General features: G+C 38.7%; 3 protein-coding genes across 11 annotated transcripts; 2 read left to right on the top strand and 1 right to left on the bottom strand.

Moving 5' to 3' along the window:
- Positions 1–496: 496 nt before the first annotated feature.
- mrps18b (mitochondrial ribosomal protein S18B) lies at positions 497–2122 on the top strand. Its single transcript, XM_026995654.2, has 7 exons — positions 497–614; positions 800–950; positions 1025–1122; positions 1232–1300; positions 1395–1461; positions 1569–1628; positions 1701–2122. Exons 1-7 carry the CDS (start codon positions 534–536, stop codon positions 1895–1897), a joined length of 723 nt encoding a protein of 240 aa, XP_026851455.2. The 5' UTR covers positions 497–533; the 3' UTR covers positions 1898–2122.
- A 1-nt stretch (position 2123) lies between these two features.
- abcf1 (ATP-binding cassette, sub-family F (GCN20), member 1) lies at positions 2124–14517 on the bottom strand. Of its 2 annotated transcripts, XM_026995652.2 has the most exons (27): positions 14185–14516; positions 13543–13589; positions 13304–13372; positions 12814–12940; positions 12654–12682; positions 12369–12491; positions 11572–11622; positions 11175–11276; positions 10876–10935; positions 10635–10706; positions 10456–10554; positions 10133–10255; positions 9787–9887; positions 9511–9596; positions 9239–9378; positions 8859–9007; positions 8619–8702; positions 8013–8137; positions 7603–7715; positions 7320–7491; positions 6269–6343; positions 3978–4048; positions 3715–3747; positions 3452–3620; positions 3309–3373; positions 3148–3220; positions 2124–2835 (listed from the first exon to the last, which is right to left on the bottom strand). In XM_026995652.2, the coding sequence occupies exons 1-27, from the start codon at positions 14240–14242 to the stop codon at positions 2669–2671; spliced, it is 2583 nt and encodes an 860-aa protein (XP_026851453.2). In that variant the 5' UTR covers positions 14243–14516; the 3' UTR covers positions 2124–2668. The 2 variants fall into 2 exon arrangements, with proteins under 2 accessions (XP_026851453.2, XP_026851454.2); XM_026995653.2 differs by lacking the exon at positions 10635–10706 and having other exon boundaries at positions 14185–14517.
- Positions 14518–14874: 357 nt separating this feature from the next.
- On the top strand, positions 14875–19280 carry c8h6orf136 (chromosome 8 C6orf136 homolog). 8 transcript variants are annotated; one of them, XM_026995663.2, is made up of 8 exons: positions 14890–15053; positions 15409–15414; positions 15839–15959; positions 16056–16733; positions 16851–16939; positions 17088–17288; positions 17367–17436; positions 17558–19280. In XM_026995663.2, the coding sequence occupies exons 3-8, from the start codon at positions 15861–15863 to the stop codon at positions 17699–17701; spliced, it is 1281 nt and encodes a 426-aa protein (XP_026851464.2). In that variant the 5' UTR covers positions 14890–15053; positions 15409–15414; positions 15839–15860; the 3' UTR covers positions 17702–19280. The 8 variants fall into 8 exon arrangements, with proteins under 8 accessions (XP_026851467.2, XP_026851464.2, XP_026851461.2 ...); XM_026995660.2 differs by having other exon boundaries at positions 15735–15959; XM_026995667.2 differs by having other exon boundaries at positions 14905–14947.
- Positions 19281–19486: the final 206 nt, after the last annotated feature.

Below are 19486 nucleotides of genomic sequence, written 5' to 3'. Positions count from 1 at the left end.
TATATATACTCGTGACGCTTTTTACGTCATGGCACGTTCCGCGAACGCGCATTCGGGCGTGCGCAATAGCACAATATGCAGATCACGCGCTCTCTCGACATGACCTTTCTCTTAGTCAAGGACAACCCATCCCCCATCATACACTATTCAACGGCGTGGTTTTTTTTTCAGTGCAAAAATGCCCTATAGTTCTACAAGAGTTATAAAGCATTATATAATTAATACAAATATCAAGTTACACGAGTATATGTGAGTTACACAGTTTAAACCGGGTCAAATCTCACTGTCAGAAAAAAAAAAGTTTATATATATATATATATATATATATATATATATATATATATATATATATATATATATATATATATATATATATAAAATCAAAGTAGAAAAGATTCGCCTACAACATATGCGGCAAGGCGATGAATGAAAATGTAAAAAATACTATTATTATTCTGGTTAAATTACGTATATTGCATGCTTCGTCTACGTTCAACTTTAACCTCTCCACCGGGACTCACTTAAAAGACAAAATGGCAACCTCCACACAAAACATCGTGAGAGCTGCTTATCGCATCTTTCCCGTTGTTTTTCAACGAACTCGCCAAGCCCAGGTTTGTTTTAAAATACCACGAACAGTTGGCATTTACCAGTTTTTCAAACTTAAAATGTTTTAAGGTTGTTGCACGTTTGTTAATGTTAACTAGCATATAGCTAGCGCTAGCTGCTGACAAATGAGTCGATAGCAAGCCAGCCAAGTTGCTGTTTTTGATTAATGAAAAGCTGTATTTTATTTCAGAAAATAAGGATACCGTTTATTGCTCCTGCCGTACGACACTTTTTCTGTTCTGCTAATTTGAAATCTGATGGAATCGATGGCCCTGAACTTGAATCCATAGAGGCGCTGTCGCGTTACATAGACAGACCATGGGAGTACTTGGAAAGCGAAGGTACTAGCTACTATCTTGTTTTATGTTTAAATGTGCATTTGACAGCTTTTACTACAACCTTTTTTTTTTTCCAGAGTATGCCGAGCGGTATGGATTAAAAGCTGTGTGGGCTGACTACAGACGGAACCACAAAGGTGGAATACCTCCTCAGAAGACAAGGAAGACTTGTATCGTGAGTGATTGTATACATAGTTATGTTGGTTATTTCGGTAGTCACATGTAAACCTGCTTAGTTGATGTATACATATAGTTACTGGCAGTTGATTTTTATATTTCAACAGAGGAAAAATAAAAGATGTGGGAACCCTTGTCCAATCTGCCGTGATACAAACATCATCATCCATTACCAGGTTTGTACACTTATTAGTCATCATATTGACGAGTAAATTACATTTTTAACATGTTCTTTTATGTGCCTCTTTTAAAATATGTTTGCTTCTGCAGAATGTGAACCTGTTGCAGCAGTTTGTAAGTCCTTACACAGGACTTGTATATGATTCTACTAGGACTGGTAATAATTCAAATTTTATAATAAAAGAGAAGACCTCTATGGGTGTTTTTTTTTTTACATTTCTTTTCAGCCCTACTTCTTAATCAGCACCTTTCATTCATTTGCAGGAGTGTGCAGGAAACAGCAGAAACTACTTAACAAGGCAGTTGAAACTGCAAGAGCTCATGGTAAGGAAACTTCACAATTGCTTTGTGCATATTTAAATATTTAAGTTCTTTGAGAGAATGCATTTCTTTCAGGCTTGCTTCCCTCCCAGTTACCTTTTGTGGACTACTCTGGAGCGGACTATTCAAATTCCCATGGAGCAGTCGGCCGTACACCTCCCCCAGCTACTTACACCGTGGGTGAACCTTGGTATTCGTGGTATGGCAACATAGAACCAAATGAACAAGAACTGGCTAGAGTGAAGAAGATCTATAAAGCTTACCTAAAGTAGAGCTAGTTGTATAGTGGGCAGGTTTCCCAAGCCCACATTAAACTTAAGTCATGGCTTGATTTACTCTACATATGGCCATTTTTCATCAGTGATGGTTAAGTATTGGAAAAACCCAGTCTTATCAGTAATAATGTTTAAGATGGGGCAACTAAAGTCAAACACTTTAAAAATCTTGAAGACTATGGTTCATGTGAATACTTCCACAATAAAGTCAATGAAACATTACTTCAAAAACTGCTTTATTTTGTTATTCCACATAAATAGTTGAGTGCATACTGCAGTGAGGTTTGGGTCTTTTCATTGGATCATAAAAAAAAAAAAAAAAAAACTAATATGGATGCACTGTTATTCTACCACTTTGGAGGGGGAACAAAACTTTAGCAGTTACAGTTGTTTTAAAAGGCCTAAAAGTAGTATAACCCAAAAGCCTCAAATACCAGAAAATGTTTTTAACCACCACTTAATAGATAACTATCCATTAAGTGCTCAATTCAAACCTTGTCTTGATGGAATCAACACACAATGCAGCTGATTACAGCTAAACTAAACCTGTTATGCAATGAGTATCTGTTAAAGGCTTGTTGTGAGACAGCATTAGCCCTGTAGTAATGCATTGCACAACAACTATGCTGAGATGGTAATGATGGGGTTTATGCTGTAGATTATGTAGTCTCAGATACCAAGACTAAAGGACTGATTCTTGTGAGCAAGTTAAATTTTTTCCCCCCATTGACAAGTTTGTGATTTCCTTAGGGCTGTTTTTATTCAAGGTCACTCTTTGGGCTTGCTAACCAACGTTTCTCCAAGAGCTTCAAGCACTTCTCGCTTATAGTCTTCGAAGTCTCCATCAATCTGGTTAATTGTTTGATCTTCCACCACCCACATCTGACACTGGGTCTCAGTGATTAGTCTGGCATCATGGCTGACGATGATCACAGCTAGAAGAGAAGTCAGTTTAGACAACAAATGCTATATGCTTCATACCCAAATCCACCCCAACATAACCCAGGTTATTACACTGTTTCTAGTTTTTAGTTTTTAAAATTAACCATAGGATAAGGGGATATTTCATGTAGAAAAAGTACCACAGGTAAAATCTCACTTATATCATACAGAATACAATTTTCTGACTTGGAACCTTTGGACTATCAACTTGGACCACCCTTAAATTAACTTATTGCAAGAGAATAATGAAGCAATTAACAAACAATATGATTTGCATTTCAATCATGGTCACAGCTAAAACCTACCTCCTTTGTATTCATTAATGGCTTCAGATAAGGCATCAATTGACTCAATGTCCAGATTATTGGTGGGCTCGTCCTTTACAAGAAAATAATTCCATACATAAATAACTAAGGAAAATAAAAATTCCTTCAACTTCTTTTAGTGCAGTGATAAAACTACTTGCCAATATTAAGACGTCAGGTTGCCGACAGGACAGTTCGGCAAATACCACTCTTGCTTTCTGGCCACCTACAAAAGATTGAGAAAAGTAGTGGTTAATGACTTAAGTGATTACAAATGAGTAATCTGAGTATCTTATCTCCTTACCAGAGAGTTTGGAAATCTGGATTGTGTGTGCATGGCTCTCCAGACCAAAGCGGCCCAGGCACTTCCTGCTGTCCTGATAGGGCAGGTTGAAGTTCCTTTGCAGATACTCAGTGGGAGACTCTTCCATGTTCAGCTGATCTGCATACTGCTGGTTGAAGAACCCTATTTTCTATAGATGTCAAACAAAAAAATATTTTATTTACCAAAACAAACAAACAACCCCCCTAAAGTTAGAGTTTGAACAATTAAAAACCTTTACTTACCAAGCGGTGATTCTTTCTCATCTCACCTTTAGTCTGAAATGAAAAGGAGGATATTCTATCATTCCCCATATGCACAGGCTAGACTAAATTAATCATGTGTTGGTTTTACAACTGTAAAAGCAACTCCACTTTAAGAAAAAACATCTTGTATATTGCACGTTTGCTTAAGACCATTTAGTACATAAGCATGAAAAGCTCACACCATACATGGTACATTATAAATCCCACTACACAACACACAATTAGGAAAGACTGGTACTTACAGGAGTTAATTTCCCTGTCAGGAGCAGGAGGAGTGTACTCTTTCCAACACCATTTGGCCCAACAATACAAACTGAAACAAATGCTTGCCAGTTAATTGCTTGTCAATAATTATGCAAACTATGCAAGTTCTACATTTAACTTTTTCAGAGAAAAATGAATAGTAAAAGGGATAGAAATGGGGGGGGGGGGGGGGGGGTTAGTTTTATCAGAGGATTTCGATTTTTAATTTCTATTCAAAGCAATGCTCAATTTCTGATGAATTCCTTTCACTGCTGTTGTTTTTGAAGTTTATGGAGGGTACACCAAAAAGAACCCCAGAGAACTCATGCTCTTGAGCACACATTCATATATCAGGAAGCTAAACCTCATCCCATAGTGGTATGATAAACACAGTCTTGGTGCTAACAAACATGAGCAAATGGGCCTCATTCACAATATCTTCCCACATTTTTTCATACATTTATCCTTGAGAAAGTCCTTAGAAAAAGTCTGTCAGATTCATGATGTGTTCTTAAAAACACAGAATTGTTTTTGCATCTTTATCCTTATAATATTGAATCCCAATCCTCGTGACTTGAAAGCATGTACCAGTGGTTCCTAAGGAAACACCCTGCCAATCTTCATAAAAGGACATGAGACTGCAGGGCTGTATGCACACACAGAAATCTATGGAAGCCCATTTTGTCCACATAAAGGTTTGCTTAATTGCAACAATATTTCTCTGAACTACAATTTTATTTCTCACAATGCTGACCTTATTCCTTGCGATTTATTTCATGACTATTACTTGCAATTCTGACATTTTTCTTGATTACTGTACAATGTAGACAGAAGCAACATTTTTTCACTTATTATTGGATGGCATGGTATAACTCATGAATTGATGTGTTAGTGTAATGTTTATTTAAAAAAATACTTTCTAAAAATTACAATTATTAAAAATATTATAAATGACAAATTGTGTAATTTAAATCTTATTATAGAACTGTAGAATTGAAGAAACACACTGAATCTGCTGAACTTGCTGCCCTGAAATATGGCCAAATGAATGCCAAGCCAAGCTTTTAGCCAGTCTCGTCATAATTTAAAAGTATTCAAAATTGATGACTGGCTTACGGAAATATTGATTTTTGAGGAGATCACTGGAGTCACCTTTGCCAAGGTTATCTAATTATTTGCACTGTAAAGTGCAAAAAACATTCCAGCTTCAGTATGTAGAACTATGTGTGGTGAAGTACACAGATTTCCTGACTGAGGTGCGAACGCTTCTGACATGCGCATACAAGACTGGAAAGATAGGTGTTCGGGGACTTGTAGCAAAGTCTGCCATACTTGCTTTGCAGTTTAATCTGAAAGGCCATAAACTAAGGGTACCAGTGGAGGGGTTATTCTACAGAATAGCTAGGAAAAGTGCATTATAAAAAGGTGGAATGTCAGTGTTTCAGGTACACAGAGGACTGGGTAGGTGAGTGGGTTGTTCTGTCATGTCATTGTGTAATGTAGTAGATCAAGATAGAACTGGTGGCTGAGCACTCAGCATGCAATAATGGTGCCAATGGGGCTGGGTGTGACCTTAGACACCAGGGAGACCAATATGGCTCAGTGTTAGGGAATGCTCAATAGTGTATTAGGTCAAATCCACGTGAAATTTGCAGCACTGAGTACTCATATGCTGGGCTGGGTCCACTTTAGTCAGTGCCAGTTTGGGTTTACTTTTAAAGAGATGTGACTTGGTTTAAAAGTGAGCTTGGTGGGGGTGGGGCTGGGACCAGAGACCTCACTCTTGAGCCTTCTGGAGGTTTCATGGTCTTAATTCAGCAAAACACTTGATGAACTCTAAGACGTTTGCAATGTTCTGGTTGCTGGGATGAAATTAGTGGGCTGGGTCCTATGTGAAACTAATGTATGGCACATAATATCTGACATCTTATCCTGTGTATAATTACAATTACAGTCTTTAATGACATCTGTAGCTGTCTATTGTAATTCATAAGGTCATTCACTGTGGAGCCAAGAAGGGAGTGACTCAGAAAATTTACTGTGCTTTGCATAATCTAATCAGTCGACATCGCTCTCTCAGGCAAGGAGGGGCCAGTTCTTAACTGATGACTGTCCTATTCAAAACAACTTCAAAACAAGTATCTTCTTTCCAACCACATATAGATAACTCACCGAGTCAGACGAGACCCTGCTACATGCTTGTTAATAATGATACCTGCCTCAAAATCACCTTGCCTAAAGTGGCTTTCAAATTCTTCCAAATTTGGCATATCATTTTGATGCAACTTACTTCGAGACTCCATGTCAATTCCAAAGTCCACCCTTTTGAACAGAGGTTTCTGACCATCATAGCTGAAGTCCACACCTAAAAAGAAAGAAAAAAAAGAATGAAAATTCTGTTCCCCTCAACAAGAAACAATTACCAAGTGAACTGTCTTAGGTATACAAGGGCTGTCAAAGTGCATAAATTAAATACAAATTTTTTTTTACTGGATTATTTCCTTTCCCCCCCCCTTTCTGACAGAACAGCCATATAATCAATTACAGTATATTTTCATTACAGTTTCTGGAAATTTGTCAAATATATAAGTAATGAAAAGACATTATACTTTGTGTAGGTAACTTTCTGGACAAAATATTAGAAGTAATTTTACTGTATTCAGAGTAAATTTCCTTTTCCAGACATAAAAGTAGTTCTGTTTGGGTAGGATTTTGCAGTACTTTTACTCTGTGGGTACGGTACTGTCCAACAGAGTACTGTCCAGTTCACTATTCAACGTGCGCTTGGTGTTACCTTAGATAAGGGTGTGAGAAACATGCTAGTATTGTTCTACCTCCAGCTACTCATTGTACATTTCTGAGACCACAAAACACTTTTATAAGCCACTCTAGACAAGATTGTCAGCTAAATACTCTAACTTTAAATGCAATTTACATAAATCTGTTATAAGCCCACTGGGTAGCATGGTGGAGTGGTCTAAAGCACTGGATATCTCTTTGGGGATATGAGTTGCCTTAGGTGATGAATTGTTTGTGCAACTGTCAAAATGCCACATACTGTCATTGGCCTAATTTTGAAGGTATGGGATAACTGTCAGGCCAAAATTGGTCTGATTACAACTACTGGCGATATTTGACCCGCTTAAAAACTTCACATACCTTGGTGATGGCTTTCTGTAAGTAAAAGATGATGCCTGTAATCCAACACTGTTTCATAATTTGTAATTTGGATGAATTCTTCTCTGATTGACTACTGCGCATAATTCTTTTAAAAATAAAAGTTGATCATACCATCAATTAGCCACAAACAAAAGAAATAAGAGGACCAATGATGCACTCACTATGCAGGCCAAGAATAGGTGGCGACAGGGGAGGTGGGTCAGGGAACGTGAACTTCACTGTGTATTCTTTGGGTCTCTTCAGAAGCTCGGGGGCTTCATGACTCTCCTCTTCCTGTCCTTTCTTCCTGCTCTTCTGCTGCTTCCTCGTCAGGGCCTCCTTTGTCTGTTTCTCCTGAGAGGAGACAGAGAGGAGTAAGGGTCCATAATACATACATATTAGATTTTTAGGAACAATTTCATTTATTTCATTTCATTTATCAGAAACAAAAGAATAATAGCTCACAGCTTGTTTAGTAGATCTTCCCCCAGCTTTCAGCTCTTTGAGTTTTTTCTCTTGCTTCTCATACTGTTTCAGGAGCTCCTTCTGTTTCTGCACATACATCTTCTTAAATGTCACTAAAAACAAAACAATGAGAAAATTATATACAAGCACAAGATATTCTGTGCTAAAACGTTCCATTTTATATTTTATATTTTATATATATATATATATATATATATATATATATATATATATATATATATATATATATATATATATATATATATATATATAAACACTTCTTACAACTTGTCTTACCACAAATAAAACATCTGCAGACAGGCAGTAAACCTTCCTAACAGAACAATCTAGACTTTGTATCTAGTGACTGGTTGTGTCAACTGACATCTTTTGGGACCAGTGATACTCACAGTAGTTGCCCCTGTAGTAGTAGAGTTTTTGGTTATCCAAGTGAATAATATCTGTACAAACATCATCTAAGAAACTCTGGTCATGGGACACAATCAGAAGGGTCTTCTTCCAACTTTGCAGGTAGCTTAGGAAGATGGGACAGATTAATCAATCATTTCAGACAGTATCAGTCAGTGCCAACACCCTTCAGCTTTTAAGCAATTAAGAGAAAGTCTAGAGAAAATCAACCCATCATTAAAAGGGGATTTAAAATGGATCATTATTACAAACATTAGAGTGATTACATGATAAAAATGCTTTGAAACATATACTGAGAAAACTTAGAAAAGTACATTCCCTGTGAAGTCTGTAAGAGTGTAAAAAAAAAAAAAAATTCATTTTCTGACAGACACCACTCATGTAGCACTCATGAAACTTAGAATGCATTGCTCAAAACACCTGCACTTTTGTTCGTGGAACATCATTTGGTGTCATGACCATGAATTTTAAATAGCTAACTGTAAGCGGTGAGTGCCTGCCTACCCCATTAAATGCATGCAAGTAAGAATTAAGATAGGCTAAGTGCTTTACACTCAGGTATCCAGAATTATTGCTGTGGCCATTACTTGTTGAGCCAGATGACAGCATTAAGGTCCAGGTGATTTGTTGGCTCATCCAGCATCAACAGAGTGGGTTCCATGAAGAGAGCTCTGCAGAGAAGCCAGACATACAATCAAGTCAAAACAAGGACACGATCAAAGTCCTAACCAATGTCCTGCTAAATGTTTTTGGAATAACTGGACATTGAAAATTTGAAAGGATACATTTTCCCTGGATTCTTGATGTTAGAGGCCATATTTGCTGACCTGGCTAGTGACACTCTCATCCTCCAGCCACCAGAAAACTTCTTAGTGGGTCTGTTCTGCATCTCTGGTGTGAAGGACAAGCCAGCTAGGATCCTACGAGCCTTGGCCTCTGCTGCAGCAGCTCCAATTGCCCTCAGCTCTTCATACACCTGGCACAGGTGACCACGGTTATTTTATTTATTTATTTTTTTAAAACACACCTGATACACATCTTTAACTGAGCAACTATGTGAAAGACTCCTATTGAAATCATTTCTGAAAATGAATAAACTGCCACGATTAGAAGAGAAAACGAATAAACTGCTGGCTATGCCCCAACGGCAAGTCTTACATATCCCATCTCTCGAAGCCTTTAAAAAGGGAGCTGGTGGTGCACAGACCTTCTGTAGCCTCTCAGAGGCGCCATCCTCGCCTTTGTCCAGCAAACTCTGCAGGCGCTTCTCCTCCTCAAGTAGCTTCAGGCGTCTGGTGTCAGCCTTAAGCACAGCCTGCACGGCTGGGGTGTCGTCAGCTGTCACCTCTGAGAAGGAGCACAGTTTAGTATACCAGCCAAGTCAAGCTCAGGTACGGATGGAGCAAGGCACAGAGAGACACACAGACATGGGAGAATTCAAGGGAAAGGGTTTCTGTGGCATACAAGGCTACTACACACCTTGTTCACAGAGCAACACGTCAATATTAGGGGGAATGCTGAGAGCCCTGTTGGAAATGTGCTTCAGTAAAGTGGTTTTCCCTTTCCTGAAAAGAGGAAGAGTAGCACATAATAAAAGCAATACAATAAATGAATTTACATTTGTTTGAGGTTTTAGCACTTTGATATAGCTGTTAAAATTAATATTCGAATCAACCATAGTTTTTATTATTAGGACAGATGAATTTGTAATGATGTGGAAATTTGCAAGAGATTCATTAATGGTTAGTAACTAACCCATTTGGTCCAACCAGACCATATCGCCGCCCTGCTACAATCAGAAGATCAGCATTGACAAACAGCTCCTTCCCATGAGCAGAGATGCTGAATCTCTCCAGCTATGAAACAATACAATAACAAGACAAAGCCAAGTTCTCTCTTAAAAATGGCCAAGCAACATACAAAATTTCCTGTTTCAAAAATAGACCTTAAATCACTTCAGGGATAATTGAAAGTAAACTCCAGTGAGCACAATTTCTCGAATTTCACACACACACACACACACACACACACACACACACACATACACACACAAACACACTTTTCTATTTATTTATTTATTTATTTTTTTAAGAGAACTGACCTTAATGTCAGAGGCATTCTCCAGCATGGCCTGCCTTGAGGACATCTCAGCCTGAGAGACAGAAAAGTCTTCTTCTGCAGCAGTCTGAGCACGGACACTAGCCACCTGACGCTCATAGTCCATCTGTAAAACCAATGCCTTACAATGAATTATATGTGGAAAAATACTTTGTATATAGTAACAATCCACGGTAGGCTAAATTCTGCTGATAGGTCAAGAGAGAAGTACTCTCATACTTGGTTATCTGTAATCATAGCCATGTGAACTGGCTTAAAAGAAATCATGCAGCAATTCAATAATTTCTCCATTCTGAAAACATTCACCATTTTCTTCATCTTCTTCTTCTCTTTTTTACTCAGGTTGGCAAAGGGGTCATCTTCCTTTTCTTTGCCTTGTTCTGCCGCAAGAGTATCTTCTGCACTCTACAGAAGAGAAAAGTCATGAGAAGAAACTGACTGCTGTCAAGCCAGCACATGATCACCAAGGTAAACAGCAAGGCTACCCTCATTGTGCCATCATCGCTCTTCCCTTCCTCCTCTTCCTCATCACTAGGAGGATGAGCAGGCTTGCCTTTCTACAAGAGAGATGGTGAGCAGCTGACAACTTTGGGCCAACATTTTCAGCATAACGGTTACAAAATCAACACATTTAAACGGATGCTGAACTGCTGTGTTAAGAGTCTACATCATAGGGTGTAGGTCAGAGGCACTACAGTTTAAAAAAGTTAAATAACTCCACCTCACCTTTGGCTGTTCTTTCTTGCTTGTTTTTTGAGACGGTACCTCTTTCTCTTCAACGTCCTCCTGTAATCAGACACTGACTGTGCTTTACTTATTTCAGAAAATAAGTAGGTGGGTACACCCAAGTTGCTTATATTTAGCAGACTCCATTATCCAAGCCAATTATTATTACAGAGATACTGGATTACCCACCATATTTATATATTACTAGAACTGCCCTTACTGGCTCTGAAAAAGATTCATGCAGAAGACTCAAAGCACCTCCACATTTTAGCAACTAACTGAACTTTCCAGTATCATACCTTCGATGCTTTGTTGCCTGTCTGTTTGTTCTTTTTCACCCCTTTCTTCTCATCCTCATCTTTTTTCTCAACACCTTCAATGTGTTCATCCTCAGAAGTATCCTATCAGAATAGAGAATGAAGAAAAAGAGAGACCATCCATCGACTTGACCTCTTTGTTAGATCGTTTTTGAGGGCCTCTCTTTTGAGGGTGACAGTTTAAGTTATTATTTTCCGTAAAAGGTCCGGTTAGTCAGACAAGACAGAACAAGGAAAGAAGAGGGGATTATGGGACAGGTTATGCTTATATTACTTACGCCAATTCTTTCCGTAAAAAAATATATAAGCAAAGATATACAAATAGCTGTAGAGATGTCAAGAATTAGCAAACATGTATGAAACATTGCCATGTACCCACCTTAGGTTTTTTAGTCTCATCTTTTTTCTGTCCTTTGGAAACTCTCTCAACCTGAATCACATACATACAGTTACGGACACGTACACATAATGAGTGCTTCTGTTTCCCATGATCATCTGAAGATCTGTTACCTGAGTTTAATCAAGTATGGTCCAACTGTTTTCACAATATTACCAGGGCAAAGCTCAGAAAGAATGCCAAATTAAACTTCAGACCATCCCACAACAAAAACCAGATGAAAGACAGAACTGTGCTATGAAAGGGTGAGTGGCAATGTTCGTAAAAGCAAATCCATATTATTTCATTTAATTACTGCTACCAGCACTGAACTCATCATAGGTATCATAAATTGAGTATGACATTCATCTTTGGTATGTCAGAGGGAATATCATGGAGAAGGGAATAAGGGTTTGAGAGATTTATGTGCAGAGTGTTGCAGGTATGCACTAACGTAACGTTTTTTTGCCATATCATGACTCATATTAATACAAAATGTATTCAATGTAATTATATGCCTATTTTACCATTCTTTCTTAAAGGAGAACCTTTCATCAAAACACTGATGGCATTACAGTCACCTATTATTAGCATTCATCTGCCCCAAGAGACTTCCGTTAGCAAACTTGGAGCTAATGACTACTGCAGGGTCTTCCTGTCTGGCACTTTAAAATTATTATTCAAGTCGTATGTCAAAGCTATTTAAATAGTGGCAAAAAGAAAACTTCAGGATTTAATGCAAAACGCATCTAGAATACAGAGGACAGATGGCAGTGTATATAGAGTGTGCACCCATTCACCTTAGAGTTTCTCTTATTCTTTGGTTTTTCATCATCATCATCATCATCATGGTCATTACCCTCTGCATCCTCTTCCTCATCATCACTCTGACCCTGACTAAGTGCAGCAAATATATTGCCACCCTGAGAAAGGGAGGGGGAACCAAAAAAACAACAACACAGACTCAAACCAGAACTGCACACAACAGACAGGAAAATGGCCTAGTCAAAAAGAGAGGCCACATACAGTATGCAGTTGTCACAGATGTCATGATTTAGCCCAATATGATCATGAGAAAGACTTACCTTGTTTCTTACTCCAGCTTTGACAGGAGCTAATATTGAATAAATAAATAAATAAATAAATAAAGCATACAGAAAGTTCATTAAACTATAGACTTAAATAAGGATATAGTGAATATCAGCAAACACACAATTACAAAAAAAAGGATTCTTTTTGCACTACCTTCAGCCTCTTCTTCCTCATCACTAGGCTGCACAGATAGCTTCTTAAGTCGCTGCATGACGACTTCATCTTCCTCATCCCCTTCTCCACCTCTTACTTTCCTCCGATCTTTTTTTTTCTTTTGAGGCTACACACAATACAAATTTGGAATGAATTATTCAGGTCTGACAGAATAAAGGCTAGTTTGCTTACAGCTCATGTTCTGAATTTCCTTTTTAAATCAGATAATGAACTTCCAATAAGATTTACTTGGCTTCATGTGACATCATGAGATTTGCAAGCACTGGCAATAAGGTAAACACCAATTTTCTCATGAATTCATCAGTTAGCAATAATATGCTAGTAAAAGTTTAGATGGTAAAGCCAGGGTTAGTTTATGTCTGAACAATTCCACACTTGGGTAAAACTTCACCCTAAGAAAAAAAGATTGCCTTGGTGCCAAGGACACCATTAAACTTATGTACCATATAAAAAATGTATAACAACTTGCCTGCTTTCCTTGTGTCTCCTTCACTGCTGTCTCCTCTTGTTTATTCTCTGAAGCCAGCTCGTCAAAAAACTATTAATAAGAAATCTGAATGTCCATCACTTCTATAATTATACTATACAGAAAAAACACCTGCTAAAAACCACCTTTAACTAGGCCTACTTACTAACTGGAGGCCTGACCACCACTCGGTGTTGAATGTCTCATTCAACCAAAACACCTTGTTACTAATTTCGACTTACGCTTTTCTTCGCTTTCTTGTCTTTCTTTCCTTTTTTCACCGGTTTGTCTGAAAATTACGAAAAAAGAAAACGTTAATTTTTAGGATATTGGTCTTTACCATCCACATCATTAACAAAATGTACTACCAAGCTAACGAAACATTATTACAAATTTGTTACAAACATTTGTTACTGGAATGTGAATAAACGGTATGTTTTGCCCGCCATACAGCAAAAACAACAATAATGAGTAGAAGAGATGAAACAATATTTATCAATGGTTTAGTTTACAAGATAATGCAACAAACAAATTCTTGATAAGATGAAAACAAAGGCATAATACATAAAAGGCAAATGTCGGCTATCTGGAGCCAGATGGCCCGCTAGATCACGCAGGATACCTAGACTCCCTTAACGAGCAGCTATGCTATTTGGCTAGCTGGTATATTCCGCACAACAAAACTATGACTAAACAGATTTTATAGTGAGCGGAACTGGCCAGCTGTGCCCATTTAGCGAACTAGTTTGTCCAATTATCCAGCCGATCAAGCTAACCTAGCTAGCAAGAACAGTAACACTATACCGCTTACACTAGTTAGCATAGCTAGCTAGCTAGCTAGCATTCTTCCGAACTGTTACTGATGCGCAGACTTAAAAATTTACCTGCTTGTGGTTCATCATCACCCTCCCACTGTGCCACGTCCTTAGATTTCTTTGGCATTTTCCTCGACTTTTATCCACAACAAATAATAATAATAATAAAAAGTTAATTCGTGAAATTGACTTGAAGGTATATCACTGCAACTAACGATTACACACGCAGATGTCCAGAAACCCAGATGCGGCCTTTCCTCGCTTCTCGCTTAAAAAAATCAAGAAGGTACCATAGAGTTTCAAAAGCCGGTTGTTCGGTAAATGACAGCGACAGCGACAGGAGGGTTAAGGTAACTGCAACAATAAATTATGTGCGATTACTAAATACACAAACAATGTCAGCAATGTGATCCAAAAATATATGTATTAGGGCTTTCAAAATTAATCGGTTAATAGTTCGCTTTAATTATCTACTGTATAGTTAAATTAAGTTCCTTAGCTTTGGCAGCTAAAGCTGAGGAAGGGGAAACGTCTGCGCCTCCTAATAATGAGATTCCAAAATGTACATTTATAAAAGAAAACCCTTATGGTCTACATCGCATATATCACTTAAACGACCCATGCCTGTATTCAGCCAATGCAAAATTTTAGAAACAAACGGAGTTCACAAAGTTCGGGAGTATCTACGGATTTTTATTTTGTAAAAACATGTCAAATTGTCACATCCGGTATTACTGTCGCTCAGGAATAGGTGTGCGCCTTTGTAGTTCACGCATGCGTACTAGGGTTGCGGTGGGCAAGGGCATTGGAAGAGATGTGACATTTGTGTAAGGTTAGCAAGAGATTCCGGCGCTATAATATTTACATTTCTAATCACGTTCATTGATTTTAACATTCGTACACAATATTCGAATCGTCACACGATTATTTCTTTACAGGTATGCATCTAACTAGGTTTACAATAAATCTGGCAGGTTAGATTACTTAGCTAGCTAGATAGGCTAGATAGGATAGCTCTTAGCCAAGTTAGCTTGAAAGTGTTTGTAGCGCGTTGTATTAGCGGTTCATAATTTTTTCATTTAGTTTTAAACATTTAGTTTGAAGTAATTGGATTACAAAGCTAACGCAACAATGTAGGTACGGTAGCTATAGAATAATCGGCTTGATATATAAAAAATGTAATTAGTTGCATGACCTAGCTGGTTTAACTAACCGATCCCAAAACCTAACGCTCTTTAACGATGTTCAAGACTGTTGTTTTTTCTTTTTCACCGAATACCGACTAACCTACAGCAAACGGTAAGAGGGAACGAGTAGTATTGTAGATAGTGGGTTGAGATCTATTTCGTTTCTGTCCTTGTTTAGTCAAGTTGTTTCTTTCTGTCTTTTACAAACTTGCCGCTGTCACTCAGTGTAGGCGGATCACGTGCTACCATGGCGTATTTTGTATTACTGCAAGAAATGCTCCATAAAAGCAAGTTAACCAACACTGAGCTCTCACGCTAATCTTGAAATACTATCATTCCAGATGCAAACCTTGATGGCAGGTCTAAGTTTGTTCGTGAAATTATACTCGGAAGAGCTGAGATTATTCTCTCTATCTCTTTTCCTTCCCATAGAGGAGAAATCACATATTGAAAGCTGACGGTGGATGAGAAGATTAAACTTCCTCACCACTGGTTTGCACAAATATGCCAATTTACCTATAACCTAATATTGTTAGGTTGCCCAGCACCCTGACCTGAATGGCTGTGTGCAGAAGGGGTGTCTCATTTTGGGTGGGTTGCATCAGGAGCCAGTGTAGCAGGCAGCCAATAAAGAAACAGAGCTGGTGTGAATGGCAGGTAGATACACTTCTGTTATTCTGATTATATATTCATGTACTTTGAAAGAGCTGCAGTCTAACTACATTGATGTCTACCGTGTTGTCTTATTTGCAGAAACTTGACTCACAGTTGAGTGGCACCTACAGAGTCCTTAGTAGTGCATCATGGGCTTTGGCTCCCCCAAATAGCCTGAATTACCAATCTTCCAAGAAGTTGTCCCTTTTTCACCCATTCCACCATGCCTGCCAGCCGCATAGAGTGCAAAGTCTAGATGAGTGGGAGGAGACCCTTAGCCTGTGCGTTCTGTTTAAACCCAGGGAGAAAGATGAGCAGTACACACTGATTAAGGTACCCCTGTTTGGACAAGTCAGCCTGAATGAGCTCCAAGGTTTGGGAACCAACAGTCCTACTGATTTGTTTTTTCCTTTAACCACTGTTGACGGGAGGAGAGATGATGACATTAGTGTTACTGGAAAAATAAGGAATGGAAGAAGGCCTCAGTGGGAGCAGAGGGAGCAGGTCTCATTCCGGAGTTTGTTTGAAACTGAAGGATGTCCAGCTCCCTTCACTCTGGGCTCTCATTTCTTTTGCTTTCACTGCCCCGGGATGGAGCCCTTGTTGGAGGTTGCTGGCAGGCTGAGGATTGAACATGAAGGACAGGCTCGCTACCCACTTTCCCCTGTCTCACTCTGCAGTCATGGGGAGCTGGGGAGTGTGGAGAAAGGTTTCAGTGAGAAAGACAAGGAGAATGAGGAGAAACTTGCTATCATATATGAGAGACTTAGGATTGAGGTAATACTTCAGAAAGCAATCATCTAATGTTTGTAGTACTTTTTTTGCTTTTGCCTGCTGTCTGACATTTAAATTGGGTTTGCTTTTATGTTACTATATGTTTACATTGTGTTCCAGCTCCCCAGCTTTTTTGTGAAGAATCATGACTACTCCATGTATTGCAATGATTTGGAGTTTATCAATGGTCTTCTCAACACCAGGACTAGGTGTGATGATTAATTTTTTTTATGAATGTACACTCAATGCCACTTCTTTAGTATTTTTATAACAACATGCTTCACTGAAGAACTTATAGCATAGAGCAGATGGAAGACAACATTCTTTTGCATACCTCTCTTCTATCTGCCTCCTTAGAGGTCGTGTAGCATACCAACTGATTCTGTCGCTATGGAGATTGCTGTGTCTGTGTTACTATGCGGAGGTACGGATGGAGGTGCTGAAGTTAACTAAGCACCCAGAGGACGGCTCCATCAAAGCAAGGTGGAGGGTCAAGGGCTTGCCCTTCTACTCTCTACTGCTCCGCTTCTACAAGAAGGACAAGACACAGTTTCATAGGTATGACTGAGCAGAGCAGGGCTTCGTGTGTGACCTCTAATTTGGAGTCTCACAATGAATACTGTTTTCTGTTAACAGGACATATGATGCATTCTCTACCTTCTATGTCGGCTCTGATGGACTCATACACTGTCATAAAGTTGAAAAGGTGAGACTGCCTTTTTTTTGTTTGTTTTGAATGTTTCTGGTGGCTTGTCATTTCAAGCATTAAAACATGGCCAATCTAGAAGATGGATACTGAGTCACAGTTGATGTTTGTGCTTGTGCAGGTGATGCAGGCCCAGCCTCCTGTGCTGCCAAAAGTGACATCCCTGCTGGCGGGAGCCCTAGTGGCTCTGGGTGTTCAGGAGCCCAGGCCTGCCCTCAACCTGCTGCCGCCGCTCCTCTCCGCCATCAGACAGAGCCGAGAGTAAGGAAGGGAGCACGTACAAGACATGTGGTGTAGCCGTGTGGAGGAGCATGTGTTATTACTGTTCTCAGTGAGAGGGAAGAGTAAACCTTCTCAAGAACACCTGAAAGAGAAGGCAAGATAGAATTGAAGGAGGGAAAAGCCAGCAACTAAGGTTAAGAACAGATGTTTTTCTGACAATAGGAAATATAAACCATCTTATCTCTCATATATGTAAAGCAATATATGTCAAGGAATATTGTGCTATGCCAACTCTGCTGATACCTTCAGGCAGCCTCTGTAATGCTTGTGTGCGCTGGAAACCACTAGTGCAGGCTATTTTTCCTACCCCCTATTTCTTCCATTCTGTTTACTGTATGTCAGGTGATAACAAGCACACAGTTATAGAGAAGAGCGGTAGTGTTTTTTTTTTTAATGAATACCCCCCCCCCCCCCCCCAATATTAACCAGACCATTGGCCACCGAAAGGAATTTACTGAGTTTAGTACAAATGGATTTATGTTATATATGACTATTTATGACTTCATGACTTATGGAGTAGCCTTGATTTCCAGCAAACCCATTCATCCAATAAAATAGTGTGAAGTGTGTCTTGCTGCCTGCATGTGGTGCATGCCACCAATCAGTTGTGCTCCAGTTCCACAGTGATCCTTATATCGCTTTCAGTGGCTGGAAACAAGGCTGCTCCTGGAACGAGGGCATGTCTTTCGAAAATTTGTTGGCTTCAGTAAAAGCAGTAATCATGCAGGTTTTGTAGGGTAAAATGTGGTTCAGTGGTGCAGATAACACATTCTAGACTTCAGTGTGGTTGTTTCGAGCCCACTTAAGAACATTTTTTTCATTTGTAGTAACATGTAGCCTAAATGTTTTATTTGATACTACATTATACAAATCCAGACTGCACAATGACTTTATTCATTAATTCATTAAGTTTTTCACTAAGAGAGGATTAGTGCATTATAAATGCAGTTATAGTTGCTTATCTAAAGTGAAAAAGTACTTGTATAGCACTTTTACCTTAAATGGCCCTGCTATAACCTGTTGTACATTAGCTGAAACACTGTCTGGATCCATTTATGCTGTGCTTCATTGTGTTATGTCTTTGCTGTATGACAAAGCTTATTTAGACTAATTTAAAGCACACAATTTGTATATTTTGCAAGTTGAGAGGGGTTAACAGTACACAAATGGGGGACCAGTCCAAGCCAGGTCATTGGAAATGATGTACACTAGTAATATCACATTGTATCATGGGCCTTCTCTTTGACTGAGCTGGCACACTCCTTGGAAAGATATTCTGCTTGTACCTGGAGACTGTGTGTTAAAATGTGTTCTCTTTATAAAGGTATCACACTTCTGCACTATACTCTTTGTATGTAAACTGCTTTTTTGATTAAATGTTTCATTATTACATTATGGAAAAGCAGGAAAGCAAGCGGTAGAGGGGCGGGTGGTTCATTCATAAATCTGAATACAGCCTTGGGCTGTTTAACATAATTCCCAATGTAAATGTGAATGGAGGAATTTTTTTGCTTTTCATATTATGAATAAAACAAAACGGGCACTGGGGTGTCTGGTAAGTAGATTCTGCTACTCATAATAAAACAATTATTAAGTAGTTTTTGCTAATAACATAGGAAACTCTAAGTATAAGAAAGTTATATTTCTTTAACTCAGGGAGGTAAAAGATAGAATTTCCACAGTCTATTGCCCTAATAATTCAGATATGTAAATTTACCAGTAGATGTTCTTTATTAATCAATTTAATATTCAAAGATGATTTTGCTGG

This window comes from Electrophorus electricus, chromosome 8, assembly GCF_013358815.1.
Source record: "Electrophorus electricus isolate fEleEle1 chromosome 8, fEleEle1.pri, whole genome shotgun sequence".
Taxonomy (NCBI): domain Eukaryota; kingdom Metazoa; phylum Chordata; class Actinopteri; order Gymnotiformes; family Gymnotidae; genus Electrophorus; species Electrophorus electricus.
This window is presented reverse-complemented; position numbering and strand designations above follow the sequence as displayed.